Genomic DNA, 21,966 nt, shown 5'->3' with positions numbered 1-21,966 from the left:
AAACTTCTTGGGCCATTTCTCTCTATTTATTTACCTACTGATTACAAGACCTCAAAGTTGTGATAAATAGTAATAGATAATCAATGTGTTTATAGATAGATAGATAATCAATATGTGTTTCGGATATTTCTGAGAAAGGATTGTTTGACATACTGGTTTTAAGATGACTGAGCCCAGTATGACTCTTGAACTATTTTGTTTGTTTTTACATGGTGAATGGTATAACTGGGTGCAAATGGTGCTTTTAAATCACCACCATAAGTATACAAATATATATGTTGCTTAAATGAACTGGCTCTGATGAAACATTGGAGATCCTACTGGTTCCCAATTAGATTCTCATTAACTTTCCTGTTTTCTGGACATTAAAAAAAAAAAACCAAACAAACAAAATGATGCAAACAGTAGGAATCAAATATGATGAACTGTAAATCACAACAAAACATGAATGGATGCTAAACCAGAGGGTTTATTAGTCTTTCTGTTGAACATGGAAATCACAGAAACATAATTTCTATAACTTGTCAATTACAGAAAACTGAGCAGGTTTTGAAACAATTGCAGTATGTTTTTTTTTTTTTAAAGTGATGATTCAGTCGGTTTTAATTCTTTGAACAGATGGAAGAAACAAGAAAAACTGAAACTGAGATGTAACAAACTCAACAGAACCGACCTGCTAAGGAAACAACCAAACGTGTTCAAACATCCAATAATCTGAATAATGATGAACTGACATTTTATTGACTCTACAGTAGATGTTGAAATAAAAAGAATTTTAATATGGTTATATGGGATTCATAATAAGAGCTTCAATTGAAACATGAGCTAGCGTTTTGCATCCAGATCCATACAATTTAGGGGAAAAACACTAACTTTTATGGGAAGAAAGATATATCAGATAATATAGTAGCTTAGATACAAAAATATTATTCTGCATCTAAAAACAAAAACGGACACATCTGTCAAACCCTACAATCGAAATATTTGAATCTTTTCTAATCCGTATAGTAAGATCGTTGAGCTACACCTGTAAAGCAGTAGAGTAACATGCATACAGTGACAAATGTTATGGTAACACATGTGGTCTGTGATCAGGGAAGCAACAGGAGTGAATTCATATGTATGTAGTACATGATCTGTGAAACTGATGAAGCCACCGACGCAAAAAAAAGCTACCTGCTACCTACCTTGAAATCTCTTGTTTCTATAACTAGACAGACAAATCAGGTTTGCAGCTAATTATAATGAGTACAGTGCATTTACACAGTCCCGAGTGTCGAGGACAAAATTAAAAATGAGTCTGTCGTGTGAAAACTACAGCGCGAAACAGAAATTTTAGCTCAAGGCAAAAAAAAGGAAAAAATCAGAAGCACACGCACACACTCTGGAGGTCAGGAGGACTGTGCCTAAACACACACACACACACACACAAATATATAATCCAAAAATAAAGAGAAAACAAATAAATATATCAAGTATAAAACTCTGGGAAACACTGTCCCCGATAAGTTGTTCCACCCTTCAAGTGAAATATGAGAGACACTGCTCCCGATAAATACACACATAAAACACACACAAACACAAACACACACACGTTGGTAGGCAAAAACTACCGTCACTGCTTGTCATTATGGAAGACACTGCTCCCGATAATGAGTTTTAATTATGGAAGGCACTGCTCCCGATAACTTATCTGTATCATTAAGTGCTCCAAAAGTAGACTGTGCAACATAAATGGCTTTCTTGCAAATTATGTAACCAATTCATTGTGATAAAAGGGGGGGGTTTATAATGTGTTATTTGTTTGTGCATTCATTTTTTTTTTTACTTATTTTTCCCCCTGTTACACAATTAATTTATTTCTAGGCTTGTGGTGTGTAAATAACATCTTCTTGCCTGATGTCTCTCTGCTCCTAGTCTGGTTTTTGACAGACGAATCAAAATAGTTCCTGACGTCAAATCAGGAAAAACTCTTCATTTCTCCCTTTCAATTTTTTTTTTTAAAAACAAACATTTTATGGCGGCGTGAAGCCCCACCGGAGTAATTTTTTTTCTTTGTGTAGCTGCTTCAGTTAAGATCTCATGAAGGCATGACATGAAGAGCAGAGGGAATTTAACGCCTTGTTTTACAGGTCCTATGATTTTATACACATTTACAAGACAATTTCTGAGTAATTTGCAGGTATTAAACTGTTAATTTTTAGGAAATTTTACAGAAAGGGTGGTGTAATTTGGTACAAATTATTAGAAAAGCAATAGAAAAAAGTTTAAGTTGTTTTTTTTTTTTTTTTAAACAAACTACCTAATATGCTAATACATCACTGACACAAAACTACGCACTGAAAACTAAGTTTTTTCTTTCTATTAAACTACTGTTAAGAATCTAATCTATTTTTGTTATTATTAAAATTAAGAACTACATTTGAATCTAAATATATTCAGTGGGTACATGCCATTTAACCATCTTAACACTTTTTTCCCATTTTTTAAAATAATTTGTACAATTGTAAAATGTCCTTAAAATTAAGTGTTAAATACCTGCAAATTTCTCTGTAAAATTCCAGGAAATTAGTACAAAATTAAGAGACCTGTAAAATAAAGCGTTACTTGAAATAGAATAAATTTAAACTTCATCACGGGCTCCATTTTGTCAGCAACAGTTGAGGAGTTAATATGTGTAGCAGATGCTGCCGTAGGATTAGACAGTATAACCGTCATAATTATGGAAGGCACTGCTTCCGATAACGTCGTATAAAAAGACAAACGATATATATTTATAGTGGGCACTGCCACTGATAAAAAAACTTAAGTATAAATAAGGTCTTCAGCGTTTTGATGGCGAGAGGTCACAGCAAAGGCTTCGACTGGTTCAACATTTCTGGGGTGCAGCCAGGAGGAGGAGGAGGAGGCAGATCTGTCGTTTAGTTTCTTCCGAGTATTTGGTGCCGTTTCACAGTTGTTGTTTTTTTTTTAACGTGTTTTAGCTTCAAGTTCAATATTGTTGCTTCTCCTCCTGGTGTTTTGTGGGATTCAGGTTCAGTCAGATCCCCCCAAAATAACGGAATATAAACCTGTATATAAAGCGTGGGGCTTTGACCTCTGATTGACAGCTTGTGCTTAAGTGCTGATATTGGAGCTCCGCCCTCTGCTTCGGTTTTTTATTTTTCTTTCGCTCTATTGTGTGTTCGCTTGCTTTGAACAACCACCTGTGTCTCGTTACTCACATTTGCTCAATTTCACAACCACGCACACGCACGCACGCACACACGCTCGCGACTCTCTCCGCTTTAGATTTCGTTGTCGAGTTCCCAGATGTTTCCGACCATGGCGTTGGCGCAATCCTGCAGGTTCCAGGTGGCCAGGGCCAGCTGGATGCGGAGCTGCTCCATGTCGGTGGCCTCGGTGATGGACGCCAAAGTGTGGGAGCCGCGGCCCAGCACGAGGTGACGGAAAGGAGTGTCGATGGGGGACACGTACGGAGAGAGGAGGGTGTGCTCGACCTAGGACGATAAAAATTATAACCATTAAACATCCAACACCAACTCATGTGTCCCCGAGGTGGTGACGGCGCTACCATCGAGTCGTTTTATAAATTATTAACAACTACTATTATTATTATTATACTTATTACTCTTACTGTCATGATCCTGTCGTTGAGGATGCGACAGGCCTCCTGGTCATTTATGTCAGTGTTGACGATGGCGTTGCTGATGCTGGTAGCGGCTCGTTGGAAGGAGCCACGTGCACGGCTTAGCCAGTTGGAATCCACACCCTTCAGCTGACCAGACTACAGGACAAAAAGTCAAATTAACATCAGCAAATCACAAAATATTCTGGTCCATATACTGTAGCTATAAAATTCATAGCACACTTAAAAGAAGTTCAGTCAAAAACTGGAGTGCAAGACGTGTAAGAAAGATGCGGAGAGACGGACCTGAGTGAGCTGAATAATGCGTTTGCGGATCAGGGACACGTCCTTGGTGATCAGTTTGGTGTATCTGCTCACGTCCAGGTTGAGCAGGTGGTCGTGAACCAGTCGCAGAGCCATCTGACCGGCAAACTGTGCAGCGACAGCGGTCATTTCACCTGTGCGCTGGTTGGTTTGATAATTGAGATGATCCATGTTGTCCAGGTTGGTACCATAGTAGGCGTAGCTTTCAGTCTTCAGACATAACACACACACACACACATATGCAATTTCAATACAAGGATACACAAGTTAACCGAAATGTCTGTGCAAGTTAATGTAATTTTATCCTATTATTAACTCATCCCTTAGATAGATAGAGAGATTAAAAGAGACAGCTGACTTATTTGAAGATATTTTGTTCATTTAAAATCATTGAAACTTTTCTCCAACAGTAGAGTTGTGTACATGTAAACATTCTCATTTTTACTTATTGTGGGTAAATGTACATAAACACTGTACAGGTAACATCAGTGTCCCTTCTGTTTTGAATGAAGACTCACATTGGGAGAGATGAAGTGGAAAGAGATGGAGGGAATCCCGGAGAAGGCCAAGAACGGATAAGCAGGGTCGTCCACCGACATCGGTCTCAGTCTGCACACATGACAGAGTAAAATCATCGTACACAGCTATTAGCAAGAAAGTCTAACAACTCCTTCTTTCTACAACAAACAGAAGAGAGAAAATGTAACATTTAAGAACTTGCACCTTGTCAGTATTGAAACTCAGGTTTCATATCAGCACTAGAAGAATTTTTCCAATGATATCCAGCCTTAGATTTATGTAGTTTTAGGTTTACTTTAACTGACACTGAAAATTCTTGAAAGACTGTCTGTATAGGCTGGTTTAATACTTACACGTTGGCCTCCCAGTTGCTTTTCCCCACCATATCGTACACAGCACCAGAACCAAGAGGATTTTTCACCTGTGCAGTAAAGTGAAATTGCACTAAATACAAACTCAACTGATACAATCAGGACTAGATTATAATCTGAAGTGGTTTGTTGTTGTTACCTCTTTGATTGTGCTCCCGAGGAGGCTGTAAAGCAGCGGACTTGCTGAGGCTATTAAGCTCCCACGACCTTGTGAGAAAATATACTCAAGTCAGCAACAACCTTGAATATTTGTGTACAGAAATATGTGCGTCTGTGCTGTGTGATGCATGTATGATGTACTGTGTGTACTGTACATACCCATGACTGCTCCATCCAGGCTTATGTAGGTCAAAACATTTTTGTCAATAGAGGACATATAACCCTAAAAACAAACGCAGACATAAGAAAGAACATTTGCAGAACAGAAAACATGTATTTTCCTTAAGATCCTTGAAAAAAAAAAAAAAGCTACTTGGCTCTCACCTCCAACCACTCGGTGGCGCCAACACTTCCATACTCTCCAGCACTCCAGCTTGCAAACACCAGGCTTCTCCTGGGCCTGAATCCATCTAAAGAATAAAGGATACACACATGGTGCATTATCAGTGATGTCCTGCAGAATACACCAACAATAGCAAAGAAACACACATTACACATTTATAGTAACTGGGAGTCTACAACATACAGTTGAACAAATACTACTGATACTGCAAATATGACTGCAATAGGAGAATTTCATAGGAGTAACAGTTAAATCTGTTTATTAAAGCTCATCAGTGAATGTTTGGAGATTTATTACAAATCACAATATGTGGGACTGTAACTGTAAACACCTTCCTCTCTGCAGTGTTCAAATTATACAGAAAAAAAACAACCAAGAAGAGAGCCTTACATCCTCCCTGATCTACGAACTCAGGGCTGTGTTCCTGAAGTGGTCATTTAAGGGATACATGTTTTCTAGGATAGTGATTATACTGTATGCAAAGTACTACATTTGTTACCTTTCTTCACCATCTCATGAATAGCCCTGGCCAGCTCCATCAGAATGGAGGTGCCAACAGTGGCTTTGGCGTAACCTTTACCCCAGGCGTCTCTCTGGGCTCCCAGTACAACGTAGCGATCTGCAGATACATACACAGACACAAAACATGTTAGTGCAAGATATCTTAGACGTACAATGCAACAAAAAAAAACAAACAAAAAAAACCCCCAAAAAACACCATTCTGAATTATTGAAGGGAAAATGGTTCATATTATTTAGTCCTACCAGGATCTATGAATCCTTTGATGACTCCGAACACGTTGTGGATCTCCCTGTTGACCAGCACGTTGTTCACCTCGACGGTGACGTTCTCGCTGCCTCCCAGGCTGTAAGACAGTGACCTGATGCCGCCTTTAAAGCCGCTGCTTGCATCTGCTTCGGGGCCACCGATTTTCCTGGAAGAGGGTGCGGAGAGGCAGGCGAGGAATTGGGTGAAATAACACTAGAACTTACATAAGGTTTACAGCTGTGGCCTGTTTCCCAGTCATCCGTTTACAGAATTAGTTAAACCTGCTTCAGCTATTTCTTTGGCCACTTGAAGTGGTTAGAGTTATGTCAGGATGTTTGGGTATGTTGCAGTAAACAGTCGCTTATTTCCACATCCAGCAGTTATGGAGCAACGTCATCATTCGTTTGGAGTCGTGTTTCTGTCCACCTGGTGAGTGTAAGTCCAATATTCACTCTCTTTTAGCTCTGTTTTTGCTCTTGTTTGCTGCTGAGCTGGTAGTGTACAGTGAGTTTGTCACTGAAAACAGCTGCCTACTAATTCTCCGTAGATTCATCACTACGAACAATGCTTCTCATTACACATCATTTAATACACTGTTATATATATGAAAAAATATTGATTACAGCCACTTTAACTAAAACATCACATCATATAAACTGAGTCTTTGGAAGATATCATAAAGACAAACCTTTGCAAAACCAATATATAGCGATATATAGAGTTTATGTACAAATATATGCTGTAATATCACTCTAAAGTCTACCTTCAAGTCTAATTTTCCAAGAAAATTCTACTGAAATATCTAATAAACATATGCTTTTGAGTTGATGCCCTTATCCAAAGTGACTTCTAGCACCATGGCTGTACATTTATAGTAGTATATATGAGTGGCATCCAAATACATTTTACACTGAGAGTTACACTGTGACCCCAACAAGGTGTGAAGCATTTTCTTACCGTAGAAGAGTTGAAGCCATGTTGGCGGTGATAGTCTGGGCTGGGATTGTGGGGAGACCGGATGACTTAGTTGGGGGGAACTGCGTGTGGTTGAAGGAGGGGAATCCAGGGGTGTAGGGGTCGCCTGAACCCAGGTGGACCTGAAGGGGGGAAACAAACAAAATATCAAGAAATTAGGGAGAAAAAAGAAAAACAAAGCAATACAATTCTATATTCTGGCTCTGGCTAACTGGTTAATTGACTTGCTGTGAACCCAACAGGCTGTGTGTGCAAACTTACATGTCCGTAGAGTTCTGTGTCGGCTGTATACGTGTACTCTTGAGGGTCGGGGTAGATTAGAACAGCAGAGGCCCCCTTCGCTGCAGCGTTATTTACCTGAAGAAACATGATCACAAACATTAAAACAAGTTTCTAGTTGAGTGATACGAGGCATACCAAGGTGTCAAATCACACACACACACACACACACACACACACACACACACACACACACACACAGATACCTGCTCTGCAAAACTGATATTTCCAGCTCGGAGCAGCAACACGCAGTCTTTCAGCTCAACGTTCTTCTTCTGCAGAACATCCAGATCCTTTTGTCGACCATAGTTGCCATACACCAGCTTTCCCTACACACATACATAAAAGTTAGGTAAGTGATGAGTACATTTAAACAAGAGGCAGACACCTTCAAGTTTTGGCTATTTAAGTGTCAACTATACTAAAGGAAAAGTGTGAATGATTTAGTGACATCTAGTGGTGAGGTTGCAGATTGCAACCAACTCAATACTTGATGCCATGAAATCTTACACACTTATCCTTTTACTCACCTGAACTGTCCCAGTAGCGCTGTATGCAAGATAACCCGTAGGCTTGAAGACGTCTGAACCAAAAAGGACACGGTTTGGGCGATTGCTGCCGATGAGAGGACAAAAGCTTGTCAGGATATCACTGTTGGTTTGTTTGTTTTGTTTCACAACTGACATTGATCCAGAGACATTTACAGTCAGTGGATTATAGCTCCATCCTAATGCCCGACTGTGGCATTTTAAAGAAACCAGCATGTTTTTAAGCATCTCTTAAAGTGGTAACAGACAACTTTTCGACTTTCCTCCGCTAGTGTTTCCATGTAGTATTATTGTCTGCATCGCTGTCGCAAAGACAACCTGATCACTTTCCGTTTTCAACAGAAATAAAATCAACACCACTTTGGAAATAAGAAAAGAAAGACATGTTCACTGAAGAGGTGAATTGAATTGTCACAATTTTATTTTGAATTTGGGAACAAGCAAAAGCTACTGTAATGATGTGCACTGAATAGTAATAACATGGTTTGCAGCAGGGGTTGGCGTCGGGGTGGAGGAGGGAGTAACGTTAGAAGAAAAAATTAGGAGAGAAAGCGAGAGTTTGTTCATTAATTTAGTCTATAATGGAGACATGAAAGCTGATAGAAATTCTTTAGTTTGTGTTGAGAAAAGTGAACCGGGTAGATCAGCCTGACTGGATACTGATCCAGTACTCTATGGCTGTAGGGCTGCTAGCTTAGCTAACTGATTTCTAGAGGGCTTTCTTCCCTTTAGCTACCGTAGCTAACGGGAAGAAAGCCCTCTAGAAATCAAAAGACAAGGTATTATTCAGGTAGTGCACTCAATGCAACTAAAATGTAGCTTACGCACATGTAAGTAATGTGTTGCTTGTGCAATATTCCACATTTATCATGTAGCAATAAAACAATTATGAGATAAAGCTACCAGGGAAAACTACTTTTGGTTGCACAGTGGTTGACACACCTCCTTTGTGCTGTAAATTGATCCTTCCTTTTCCCAGGAGATCGTACCCGATAGCAGACTGAACTGCATAGTGAAAGCGAGGCTCATAGGGAACCAATCTGAACACTAACGGTGTCATTATTCTACAGCCGTTACACTGTGCAATCAGCATTTACTTCATAATGATACGTTAAAGCTAAAAAGTTGTTTCAAACTTACCAATATCTCTCAAATAAAACAATTTATCATGTACAAAATAAAAAATATATCAACCTGTCTGGCATCTGCAGCTGAACGAAGTGGATGTCGGTCCAGGGCTCCATCTCAAGTTTCTTGAACTCCTCAAACATGCGGTTTGCCAGGCTCGTATCTTCTTGGCTGCCGGCTGAACGTCTGGGTAGATCAAAGTCCCTGCGGAGAAACAAAATTTAAATTTCTATGCCATGTTTGTCTCCCTTCAGTCTTCTGAAATGACTTTTTTCATGCACATTTCAACCCCCTTTTTTAAGAAAAGGCCTCGAGATGAGTCATAAGCCTTCTTACGAACACAAAATGTACTTTATTATAAAATGTCATGACATTACGAGAAATGACGAGTCTGATCCGGTTTCACAGCGATACAAAGCGCTGGTTTCAGACAGAAGATAGATTTTGTGGTTCTGCAGATCAGTTTGGTGACTGCCTTTCTCCACAGAGCATAAAAAAACACTAATTTGACCTGAAATCATAAACGCCTTAATCTGAACTCATTTGGAGTCTAAATATTCTAGTTACATGAAAGGTGCTTCAAAATCAAATTTATTAGTATCAAAAATAATCATTTAACTAGATAAACTTCTGTATTCAGCTGGAACAAATGGGCTTGAAGCGGAGTGCTACAGACAGAGTAGAGAAGTCAGAGAGTATTGAGAGATGGGCTAACTTTGATTTTTTCATGGGATTTGTCGATAATCACAAAAATATAGAATAACATCAGCTTTATCCTTTAAGCTTTGAGGAGAAGCACACTCACACTTGTAACCTTCCTGTCTCCTTTGTAATCCCTGCTGATTCACAGTGTTATACAAAAATATCAGTTTAAAAACAAAAAAAGTTTCTACTTGATCCCTCTCCTTGAGCTACATATTTGTTATTCATTTTCTTTGCACAGAAAGCTGATCCTGCCAGTAAAAGTCTGTCAATTTAACATTAACTTTGGAAGGACCATTTTTATTCTTTTAACTGGGATATTTCCCTTAATATTACTAGAAATGATTTAGTTATTTATTAGGCTTATGGAGTGTTTGCATGGTGAGGCGTGTTCTCTCTTGTGTGCAGGTGAACAGTTTACCTCAGAGTCCTGTCGAAGGTCTCAGTGGTGAGTTTCTGCGTGAGAAGTTGAGTGATGTCCTTCCAGTCCAGCTGCGCTTCCGGAGCTGGCGCGGCGTCCACTGGAGCTTGTTCGGGATATACTGGTGTGCTTTCTTCCCCTTCCAACCCTGTCCTGCACTCCGCTGGCTCCACCCGAGGTTTACGGTGGCTGATGTAACCGATAAAGTATCCTGGAGACACGGCGCAGACAGCAGAAGTGGTTTTTTCAAAAAAAAAGTTTTATAACAGTGATGAAATTCTGCCAACAGTGACCTCGCTAAAACAAAAGACACATCACTCCAGTTGTCAGATCTTTACACTGGCTTCCTGTGTGTCAAAAGATCTGATTTTAAATACTACTGTTGTTTTATAAAACATTATTCAGTTTATAGGCACCACATATTTAAAACAAACTCACAGAAGATTTTACATCTGCTTCAACTCCCTTCCTTCCTTTCAAAATCTACAATTTTAGAACTTTTTTCTGTTTGCCTTTCATTAAAAGACATCCTCCAGACATGTTTTAAGACATTTTAAATATAGCCTGCTTTGAATAATTTGTGTCAGATATGTTTGTTTTTTTTCCTACAAAAACATTCAATTACAGTGTTTAAAGCTGCTGCTGTTGTTCATTCTCAGTGTATGTGCACATCACACTTGTGTAAGTGCACCAGACCACAATTGCTTCCAAAGAAGAAGAGAGGAAGAAGAAAGACTTTCCCTCTTTAGCAACTGAATGTCAAAACAGCCTTATAGTATCAAACTCAAATCATCATCATCATCATCATCATCATCATACTGAACAGTGAAGGTCAAACATATAGATGAAATAAACAACAAATTTTACATAATAGATCAATCATCGTATAAGTATTTTTAGGGAAAAATGCCAAAAAATTCACTGGTGCAGCTTCTCAAATGTAAAAATCTGCTCTTATTGTCAACTTTTGGTTTTGGACTTTTAGTTGGACAAAACAAGTGATGTGAAGTTATCATACTGGCCTTGGAGAAAATGTTTAATACTGTTAATATTTAGTAAACAGAGAAAGACAACTTAAGAGATCATACCGATAATAAAGACCAGCAGGACTCCTACGGCCATGTAGCAGAGGGAGCTACGGCTCTGACGCGGAGGTGCCGGCCGGAAGCTGGGCGAGCCCCCCGCCTGGCCGACCTCCGTGGCGTCATCTGTTGCGTCATCGGACAGTTTGACCTCGACGTGCCTCTCTCCGTCCTCCTCGTGCTGCAGAGTGAACCTGCTGTAGCGCTCGCTTTTAATCTGGACGAGAGAGAAACAAAAGAAACAAAGAATGAGGAGAGCGACGTGTTTATGATTCCACAGCTGCAGGAGCGGCAGAGTGGTTACAAAGGTCAAGTTATTTATAAAAAAAAGTTTTTGATTTAAGGTGCTGAAAAATGGAGCAAGACACTGTACTCTCTATTCAAATTGTTCAATAAAGTGACCATAAAATATATACAAAAATAATAAAAACAGGTAAAAAAAATCTAAATGCAGGTGACAAATTATTCTATTTCTATAAAAAAAAAAAAAAATTCCAGTTAGAAAACACAAACACTCACCATGCTGTTGAACGCAGACCTCAATCGATCCATCGCTGCCGTTGGTCCTGTTCTAAGAAGACAGAGTATAAACCAGACTGTGAGGTTGTGTGCCGCAAATTAAGGTAGCGAATGCAGAAGGAGATGAAAGCGAGATAGAAAAAGACCAAAGGGGAGAGAGAGAGAGAGAGAGAGAGAGAGAGACGCAGACAGAGAGGGAGGGAGGGAGGGAGGGAGGGAGAGGGGGTGAGTCATATTTTTAAACAGAGCTGGTATTCAGGGGTTTTTGCCAGGTCAGAAGTGTTTCCTCCTTTAACAGGCAGACTGTTCTTCCTTCAAGTGAAAACTCAAACTGGACTTACTTTATACACGTTATGAGTAGTGTGTGGGTGTGTTTATGTATGCTTCATTGAGCCAAGATATCTTTCCTATTAACATCTGTATTGAGTCACTGTCTGCAACATTGCAAATCAATAAACAACACTGATTTACAGAAATATTGGATTTTTATATGATTGTTGCCAAGAATTATTCATTTGTCTGATATTTAATTTGCTAAATTAGACAAAAACAGACTTTCCTTTACAAAAAACACAACTACATCACAAAATAAACCAATATTATGATCACATTATAAGTAACTAAGCCAAAACATATTAACAATATTTTTCTAATAAAGCGACTGAAGAGCAAATAATTAAGTGTTGAAGTCATTTTTTAATGCAGAAATACCAAAAGTTGTCAAGTTCTAGCTTCTCTGTTGTGACAGTTTGATGCATTTATTTGTTAATGTTTAGGACTGTTGGTCAGGAAAGACAAAAACCATTATTTTCATTATCGTTTAATTGCTTTGTCTATCAAATCTCACAAAATTGTGAAATATTTTTTTCAAATGTCTTGTCTTATTGGTGGTCAAAAATACAAAAGAAATTCAGTTTACTATCATTTATAACACAGAAAAACATCAAAATCATATTTAAAAAAGCTGCAACCAGCAAATGTTTTACATTTTTACTAAAATAAGACAATTATTCAATTATCAAAATAGTTGCTGATTCATTTTCTGCTGATTGTTGCAGTTTTAGACATTTTTCAAAATATTCTGACATTTTGTAGACCAACCAATAAATCAAGAGTAATTAAACTTTACTTGCAATCATTAATTTGGAAAACACATTTTTATAAACAATAACATGATTTCATATTATAATTGAATAAATCCCACTGGTAGCCAATGAAATGATCACTCAGTCCTACTCCTTTAATTTATTTTATTTATTTAAATAAATAAATATACAGTTATAAATCATTGAAATTATGAAATTTGCTCACTTTGTCTGGTAACTTGTTCTGGACACTTTATAGACCAAAAGATTAAAAACAATGAATTCTACACTCATTGCCATTAAGGGATTATCTACTGTCTCCATACAAAATGTCAAATGACGTCTAATAACTGGTTTGACCTTTACTTTACACACACATGCTTACACAACAAAAGAAGAAAACATGACCTACGCGTCTCATGACAAAAGATAACTCTGTTTTGGCCATTTTAAGCTTGTTTCCTTTATAAATATGTCAGTTGGAGGATTGTCACAGGTGAACTTGAGAAGGAAATGTTTGTTTAAAACTGACAACCCACAACTTCCCTTCCTTCAAGGGAATTCTTCCTTATAGCGCTGCAGGGGAGGCAACCGTTGAGAAATGCACCAAGACCAGTTAAACACACCCGACCGACCTTTATTACGCTGAACCAGGAAACCGTTGACTCGTCCTCTGATGATTGGATGAAATCTGTTTGTTCTGATTGGACTCACTATCTAGGCCTATTACTGATTAAAACAATCTGAAAACGAGTATTTCCTCAATGCAAAGTACAAATCGAACATGCATCTTTATACCAGAGCTGAAGCGCTCAGTCATGCTTCCTTTCATCATCTAAACTCTCCTCTGGGTTTTTGCTAAATATAGCTCAGCAGATAAACCAGTATGATATTAGCTACATGGCAGCAGAAAGAGTGCCGCCAGTACAAGAGCTACATTACACCATCACTTTCCTTTGTGATTCATATGTAGGTTATTGTTATGATTAATCATTTAGATGATACGTGTGTCCCGGTAGCCTGCTGGTAGAGACGCATGGCACATAACTGCAACTTCCACAGCTCAGTTACGCGCCCCCCGCCTCTCTCTAACCCCTTGTTTCCTGTAAACTCTCTTAAATGTCACCATAATTTAAAAAAAAGAAAAAAAAAGGTATAAAAACGCCCTAAAAAAATTATACAAAATAAAGAAATCATTTAAATGATAAAATGTTAGAAGTTTGTGAAAAGTAGCCCAACAGTTATTTACAAAAAAGGGAAAAAATATGAAATCAGAAATATACAAATGTAAAAGACAAAAAGGCAGAATTGTTTTTTGCTTAAATAATTTAAATGTACTGGTTATTAAAATGCATAAATGTGATGATGTTGTACGAGTAAATAATCTGCAGATTGATCTTTATAAGCCTGCAACATCGACTTTTCCATCAATTATTTTGAGTCATTTTTTTTTAAAGAAAGTCTCCAAATTCTCTGATTCCAGCTTCTGAAATGTGAATATTTTCTGGTTTCTTCAGTCTTTTATGACGGTAAACTGAAAATCTTTGAGTTTTGGACTGATGACAAAATAAGACATTTGCGGACGTCACTTCAGGAAACAGACGTATTTAACCATTTTCTGACATTTTATGGACCAAACAACTAATCGGTTAATCAAGAAAATATTTGACAGATTAATCAACAATGAAAATAATCGTTAGTTGCAGCCCTAGCATAGATATATCGGCTTCAAAATCCTGCATCAGTCTCTCTTCCTGTTCTTTCTTTATCATCCTGTAGGTCAGTCACACTACCCTTGAAGTCCTGGTGTTATGAAAAACTAGATTAAGTGCAAATGATAAAGTCCCAGAATTTCCTCTGCTTGTTTGTTTATGTGCATTAGCCAAAAGTTTTTTTCTAAAACGAAAACAATAAGTTATTTTTCTTAAAAACTGATGGAATAACCCTGGGCGGAAATGAATTGGAAATAAACCGTTTTGGGAGTGGTTACATGAGGTTGCATCATTATATAACTCCACATTATAAGGCATCTTCTGTAAAGAAGGTAGAAAATCCTCTGCAGACACATCTGGAGAGTTTTGGATGTTTGACCATATCTTAGTTTTTATTGTTGAGAAGGAGATTTTATGTTCTCGGACAGGAATCCTCCTCCACACTCAGTCACACTTGCAAACCAGGAGACATCAGTTTCATATTAAAACAAAAAGCCGGTTATTCTGTCAGTATACAGTAGGGTCCAAAAGAATGAGGAAGTGGTCTCAAACTTTTGGACCCTACTGTATCACCAATATGGATTTTCAGACGAAACGCGGTCGCATATGTTTCCTGCAACATATCAGGCTAACAGGTGAAACTGCAGCATCACTAATTAAGCTAACGTTAGTTAGCAAAACGTGTCACCTTGCACGTCTGTCCCGTTACGTAAAAGACAATACAGGTCAACAAATGTCGGAATTCAAACGATGTAAATTGATAAATAGTCGGTTGGAGTCAATTATCTCACCTGGCCGCAGGTTCCGCACCGCGCCTTCTGGCCTTCTTGCTAGTAGATTTGCTCAGCGGTGTCTATAACGTTACTCCTTATACGGTCGGGGCACTTCCGCCTTCGTCACGTCGTAATTTGTCACGTACGCATCCTTGAAGCAGGGGCGGACTTACTCATCTGGGGGCTGTGGACAAACCCAAGCAGGAGGCCACCCAAACCCAGAATAGGAGACACAGAAAAGCAGCAACAATAATAACAATAACAATAATAATAGAGATATGACTAGTGATAATAATAGCAGCAATAGCCTAGAAGACCCCAGGACACCAACAGGACCGCGCCACCATCCCTGCACCATACCCGCGGCGAGGGCCCACAGTTGTCAGCCTTGTTGTCTTGTTTTGGCTGTATGTCCATGTGTATCTCCTGAACATTGCTGTGTGTAAGTACATTGAGAGCTATTAGAAACCTGAGTCAAATTCCTTGTATGCGTGAAGATACTTGGCCAATAAAACCTATTCTGATTATTTTATTTTATTTATCAATTTCATCATAATTTGTTACAAGATAAGAGGTGAGATAAACTATATTGTCCCTGAGGGGAAATTTGTCTTAGGTTCAAGTGTGCATACAGCTGCATATGCATAAAATACAAGGTATACACAGTATAGTTACATAATCTCCATATGTACAGACACATACAAAGAGTTTACACTATTTCTAAAATAATAGAACACAATGACCTGTGGCCAATAAAGTGTCAAAGCATATTTTAAAAGAATAAGAACAAAAATGTTTTTAAAAAGAACAAAGGTGTGCAAAGGAGGCAAAGTCCATAAATTAAATATCATATTAAATAAAACAAGTTAACTAGTATTGCACTCACTAACCTTCAGTATTGCACATTAAACCATATTGCACTGGGAATACATCCTAGTTCATAACACTAACCACCAATAGATTAAAAAAAATGACATATATATTTTGTTCAGCAGTCTTGTGGTAGTAAGGACAAAGGAGAGCTTGAGATGGGTGGTGTTTCCATTGTGGTATTGCTACTTTAATGTAAGTAAAAGATCTCAGTACTTCTTTCACAGCATGACAAAGACCCCAAGTATAATTCATAATTTAGTGGATAAATTGATATATAAAAACTATTCATGACATAATTTTTGAAAGCATCCTCACTTAAGTTTTTACTGCAGTACTGTACATATGCAAGATATATGAACATAATTTAATCTATGTATTACATATAAACATCATAGTATATCCAATATGGGCCCTAGTAGTTAAGGGCCCCAGGTACTTGCCTACTTGGTCTAATAATAAATAGCTCACCTACAAGTCTTTGAAGTCAGTGAATACAGTGTTACATTGAAAAATATTAAAGCATATAAAAGAAAAAAAGTACATATACGTGTGTATGAAAGTGCAGTACCAGCAGTGGGCGACGGCTGTTCGTGAAATAGTCACGAATTTAATCTATAGATTTGTGTACATGGACACGCTTTTTACTAATCTGGCACCTCTAATCGGCAGGACAACATCATTTGTCTGTACTTTCCAAAACTGTTAGGCATCACTGTTAAAAAATATTTATGTTTTATGGTGTGGCAACGCTGTGGTCAAACCTGGAGTGCGGGACTTTTGTCTTCCCCTTCTGGCAGTGAGAGTAAAATTACAAAAACACTGTTTACACGTGCTTGTGTCATAGATTACATGGTTGCATATACTCCGTCACTAATGTTATGACTGTAAAACGGTGGAGAAAGTGCCGTGAGCGTCACACAACCCCCGCGAAATGACTCGTTTCACTATCAGAATTATTTTATCCCCATTAAAGTTAGGCTAGGGCTACCCGGAAGTTAGTCGGCTCGGATGGTGGAAGTCTCTGGGTGCGCATTCAAACAGCCAACGCGGGAATGTCCCTCCCGACATGACATTTAAAAACTCTGTATAATGTGAAATACAGAGAGGGGGAGATCATGGTTTTGGTTAAATGATCACTTGAAACGTGGTGTGGGTTACTAGGCAACCTCCGTCGTCATGGCAACAGTAGTAACCGTTTTTTTAGTAAACCGACCCGAGTCCCGCGGTTGGAAACGGGACACTCGCGGTTAAAAAGGGGAAGTGGGCAGTGGTTTCGCGCAGTGGGTGGAGTTTGAGACGAGCTGTTTAATACCTGTGACCCTCTTCTCACACAAATCCTTCGAGGTGTGACTGAATTGTTGATACAAGATGTTAAATCCTGTTTAGTAAAGGCTTTTGACTGACTATACCCTTCATTCTTCTTTAATCCCCCCCCCCCCCCCCCCCCCCAATCCACTCCTCTTTGACAAACAGGCGAATAAACTCATCAGCAGGACCACAAAGAGTTATGTACATCCAGCTGAGATGTACAATACATTGAGAAGATGAAAGTGAAAGAGACATCTCTGTAAGTATGCAAGGAGGAAAAGATTTGATCTCATTCTCTGTAAACGGCACCCGCAGATGGTTTCCTACCAGTTATCTGTCAGTACAAACTTGTAGTGCAGGAAATCATTATATAATGTGGTAAATGTGGGAACGTACACCCGTTTGAGTCAGTTACTGTAACTAAAATTAATTTGACCTGACCTGAATACAACATTTCAGATGCCCTGGAACAACAAATGTGTGTAAGGGAGGGAGAGAAGAGCTAGAAATAGTGTCTGCACTACAGAGACTTCTCACTATGTGCGCGTTTGTGGTGTGTTTGTGGTGTGTTTCCACATGTACAGTAGGTGGCAAAATCTAACTAGGGCTCAGCACATCATGCAGTAGCAACACCGTCCCAGATGGTGTCACCTTGGTGCTTTGTGTTAAAATTACCTCTCATCTCTGGAGAGAGTTAACCTCCATCCTTGGATGAGAAAACAATTTGTCCCTCTTACATACTGGACATGATGGCAACTATGAAGAAGCAGAATTGTGTGATCAGTTACCACATTTAATACTGCTTTTCCCCCACATTTTAGATTACACTTGTGTCTGCGGGTAGTGGTTTTAATGTGTTACTTGGGAGCAATGAAATGATTTGTTGGCTTTTGTGGGATCAAATCTGTGACATTTTGGTGACAGGATGGTCTCTCCATCAGTCCACCTTGATGCCACTTTGCATCAGTGGTGCAAAGACATTGCAGACATTGCATTCCAGAGGTTTAAGCATTGGTGGAAATTAACTAAATACATTTACTCAAGTACAATTTTAAGGTACTTTATTTGAGTATTTCTGCTACTTTATATATAAAAATTTTGCTGCTAATACTTATGTACTTTTACTTCAGTGGGATTTTTCAAGTAGGAGTTTTACTTGTAATCGAGTATTTTAGCATTGTTGTATTGGTACTTTTACTTAAAGATGCAGTGTGTAGAATTTAGTAGCATCTAGTGGAATGGACTTGGCAGAAATGAATATAATATTCATAAGTATGTTTTAATTAGTGTATAATCACCTGAAAATAAGAATTGTTGTATTTTCATTACCTTAGAATGAGCCCTTTATATCTACAGAGGAAACTGGTCATCCTCCATGGAGCCCGCCATGTTTCTACAGTAGCCCAAAACGGACAAACCAAACACTGGCTCTAGATGCCTAATTTCTACATACTGGTCCTTTAGGTAAAATATCTGAATATTTCTTCCAACACTGGATTTAAGTAATTTAGGACAGAAATTTTTTGCAGCACTAATAACAAATTGTGATGGAATTTACAGTAAAGTTGTATGATTTTTGTGGTTTAATGATTTATATCCAATGTTGGAATTGAAAGAATAGCTCAACATTTTCATAAATAGTAAGATTATTGGCTTTTTTATGCAGAGAGTTATATGATCTCATTCCCTCACTCTCATATCTGTTTGTTAAGGGGACGGTTAGATTAGTTGAGCTTCCGCCAACTCACTAATTAGCACTTTATCTCTTGCTTGTTTAATCTGTACAATAGAGACGGATTTTATTACCTTGTGACACAGCCAGGTTAGTTGCTTCACCCTTTTTCCAGTCTTTATGCTAAGCTAAGTTAACTGGCTGCTGGGTGTAGCTTCATATTTGCCGTACAGACATGAGAGTGGTCCAATAATCTTATGTATGTCTCAGCAAAAAAAAAAATCCTTTGACAAAATCTAAAGCTGCCCCATAATGTATGGTTGCAAATTAAAAGTGTACTACCCGTAAAACCTCATTTTTACACCCAGCTTTTTGTGTGGGTTACATTAACAAGATATAATGTGTTAATCAGTGAGCTTTAGAGTTGCTGGTAGGTGTATTTTGTGGAATTCAACAGAGCCAGACCAGTTTTTATGCTAAGCTAAGCTAACTGGCTACTGGATTTAGCAACAAACAGATAAGGAGAAACACAATGGATAGGTAGTTGCTATAGATATTGATTTACAATATTGTTCACATAATCATTGACATATTCAAGTAAAGGTCAGGCAAGTATCAGCTCTCTCCTGCGTCATATAGATACCTGAGAGGCATTTACAGATAAATACTATCTGAGGTCATATGAACGACATTCCTGAGCTGTACTATTTTATCACATCAGATCGTCTTTGTTGTCTGTGCGGCAGCAGTTTGTCCTGTTCACTGTACTCCACCCAGTGACAGCGGATTGTGAAAAAAAATCTAAATTCCTCATCTATCTTTTTCCCCTATCGCTGCATCCTTCCATCGCCCTCTTTCTGCTGCCACCAGCACATTTCTCCCCTGCATGTGGTTTGATCCAGAGGGGACAACGCAGCAGGGCTTTGCATGGTGTGCGTATGTGTGTGTGAGAGAGAGTGTATGTATGTATGTTGGATGAGATTTTCTATAAATTCAAAAGTATTTTTGCGTGTGCACTACCAAACAATTAGACCATCTGTTTACACTGATAATACACTAAAAAATGTATTTAGGCAATGTGAGTTAAGGGTGAATAGATACTACTGTAATTCCTTCTCAGTGCAAAGTTTGGGTATACGCATATACTGTATAAGGTGTGACATCATCCACTGGTTTGCACTGGACCCAGTTTAAAGGAGAAGTGTATATCAGACATTTGCCCCCCCCCCCCCCCCCTCCTGGATGTTGTCACAGTAACAGCATGCTACATGACACACACCCCTGAACCCTAAACCCTAACCATCTCACTGCTAATGTCTCTGCTAATGTCTAAACCTAACCAAGCAGGTGTGTCATGTAGTAAAATGGACCCACTTGGTTTGAAGCCCAGAGTTGCCGCTTACAGTCAGCACCATCTTTTCCGTTTGGAGCCAGGACTTTCCAAATAAAGAGTGCGGGTTGTTCCCTTTCACGCTCTGGAAACACGCCCCCGCTATCTCGGACCGAAGCGAACGCTAGCTTGCCGGGTACACCGAGCGGTACAGATTTGTGCTAACATTAGCTAACTAACACGGCAGGTATCGCTATCAAGTAACATTAAACTTACTGAAATATTGTGACTCGGTTTATGAATTAATTACTACTATTAAAGGAGCAATAATTTCCAAAATGACCACTAGCACACTTTTTAGAGGACCCAAATTCAGAGACTGAGAACATAATGACTCATTGAAAAAATGTATTGACTTAGTATTTCATGAGAGAATTTGAGGCTTTTTGAATCTACTGAAGCCAGGGATTTCTTGGAAGCAGCATCCAGTGACCGTCAGTGGTATTGCATTTTCAGGGACTTCCACCTTGGCTACATTCATTTCATTTCAAGCCGTGGTTATTGCTACTTGGGTACACGTTGACTTGGCTATCGCGAGATTTGAGCTACACAGGTGGGAGGATTTGAGTTCAGACAGATGCTACCTTCAAAGGCTGTTGGAAATATTGGCATTCTTAGTGAAACTCACTTCAACTACCTCACAGAAAAGTTATAGAAGTTACTGATACTAAATTTACTGGTTCATTTTATTTGAGAGAAGTCACTTTATAACAATAGAGAGCAAAATAAACTATATTATACTGTATTTATAGAGAAGACTAATCTGTGAGACTTACCGAAATTCTCTCAAGTCTTTATTGTATTTATCAATCATCATGTAGGCCTCGTAATCATAAAGCTATGTACACTGCTTGCCTATAAGCCTAATTGTTCACCTCATATTTTAAAAGTAAAACATTTTGATTTCTAAAATAATAAGCCCTTGTAATTATTTCTGACTAATTTGTTTCTTTTACATCTTGTCTTAATATCTTTATGTCTTAAGTAAAGCACTTTGAATTCTTAAGTTTTTCAAAGGGCCTACAGCCTATATACAGTAAATATAAACCTGCCTTGCTCTGCTGTTATTATCCAATATTTTAGCATTTTTTTCAGAAGAAAATTTCCATCCACTCTAAGAGCCTAAATGTAACAAATCTAAATTAAATGCCATTATAACCAATAGCCTAAAGACAACTTTTCATTATGAAGCAGCTTATTTTCAATATTGAGATCTGCTGCCCCATAACTGAGGGTTATTGTGTCACCACCATCTGTTCTAAATCCGTCACAAATTGCGTCACCAAAACGCAGACGTTGCAAATTGGGAAGTCGGAATTTCCGCGCAGCACCTGAAGGCACCGAGAGAGAGAGAGAGAGAGCGAGAGAGAGAGAGAGAGAGAGAGA

At 38.5% G+C, this 21,966-nt stretch overlaps 1 protein-coding gene across 2 annotated transcripts; it reads right to left on the bottom strand.

Annotated features, from left to right (window-relative positions):
* Positions 1 to 449: 449 nt before the first annotated feature.
* tfr1b (transferrin receptor 1b) lies at positions 450 to 15,552 on the bottom strand. Of its 2 annotated transcripts, none has more exons than XM_042398858.1 (19): positions 15,356 to 15,552; positions 11,768 to 11,814; positions 11,255 to 11,465; positions 10,167 to 10,377; positions 9,110 to 9,247; positions 7,898 to 7,982; positions 7,574 to 7,696; positions 7,350 to 7,445; positions 7,071 to 7,210; positions 6,110 to 6,279; positions 5,844 to 5,963; positions 5,326 to 5,411; positions 5,161 to 5,224; positions 4,982 to 5,049; positions 4,825 to 4,892; positions 4,471 to 4,561; positions 3,935 to 4,162; positions 3,638 to 3,787; positions 450 to 3,500 (listed from the first exon to the last, which is right to left on the bottom strand). In XM_042398858.1, the coding sequence occupies exons 2-19, from the start codon at positions 11,798 to 11,800 to the stop codon at positions 3,288 to 3,290; spliced, it is 2,295 nt and encodes a 764-aa protein (XP_042254792.1). In that variant the 5' UTR covers positions 11,801 to 11,814; positions 15,356 to 15,552; the 3' UTR covers positions 450 to 3,287. The 2 variants fall into 2 exon arrangements, with proteins under 2 accessions (XP_042254792.1, XP_042254791.1); XM_042398857.1 differs by having other exon boundaries at positions 11,768 to 11,819; positions 15,356 to 15,550.
* Positions 15,553 to 21,966: the final 6,414 nt, after the last annotated feature.

Source organism: Thunnus maccoyii, chromosome 21, assembly GCF_910596095.1.
Source record: "Thunnus maccoyii chromosome 21, fThuMac1.1, whole genome shotgun sequence".
Taxonomy (NCBI): domain Eukaryota; kingdom Metazoa; phylum Chordata; class Actinopteri; order Scombriformes; family Scombridae; genus Thunnus; species Thunnus maccoyii.
Note: the sequence above shows the minus strand (reverse complement) of the source record. Positions and strands in the feature narration are given on the sequence as shown.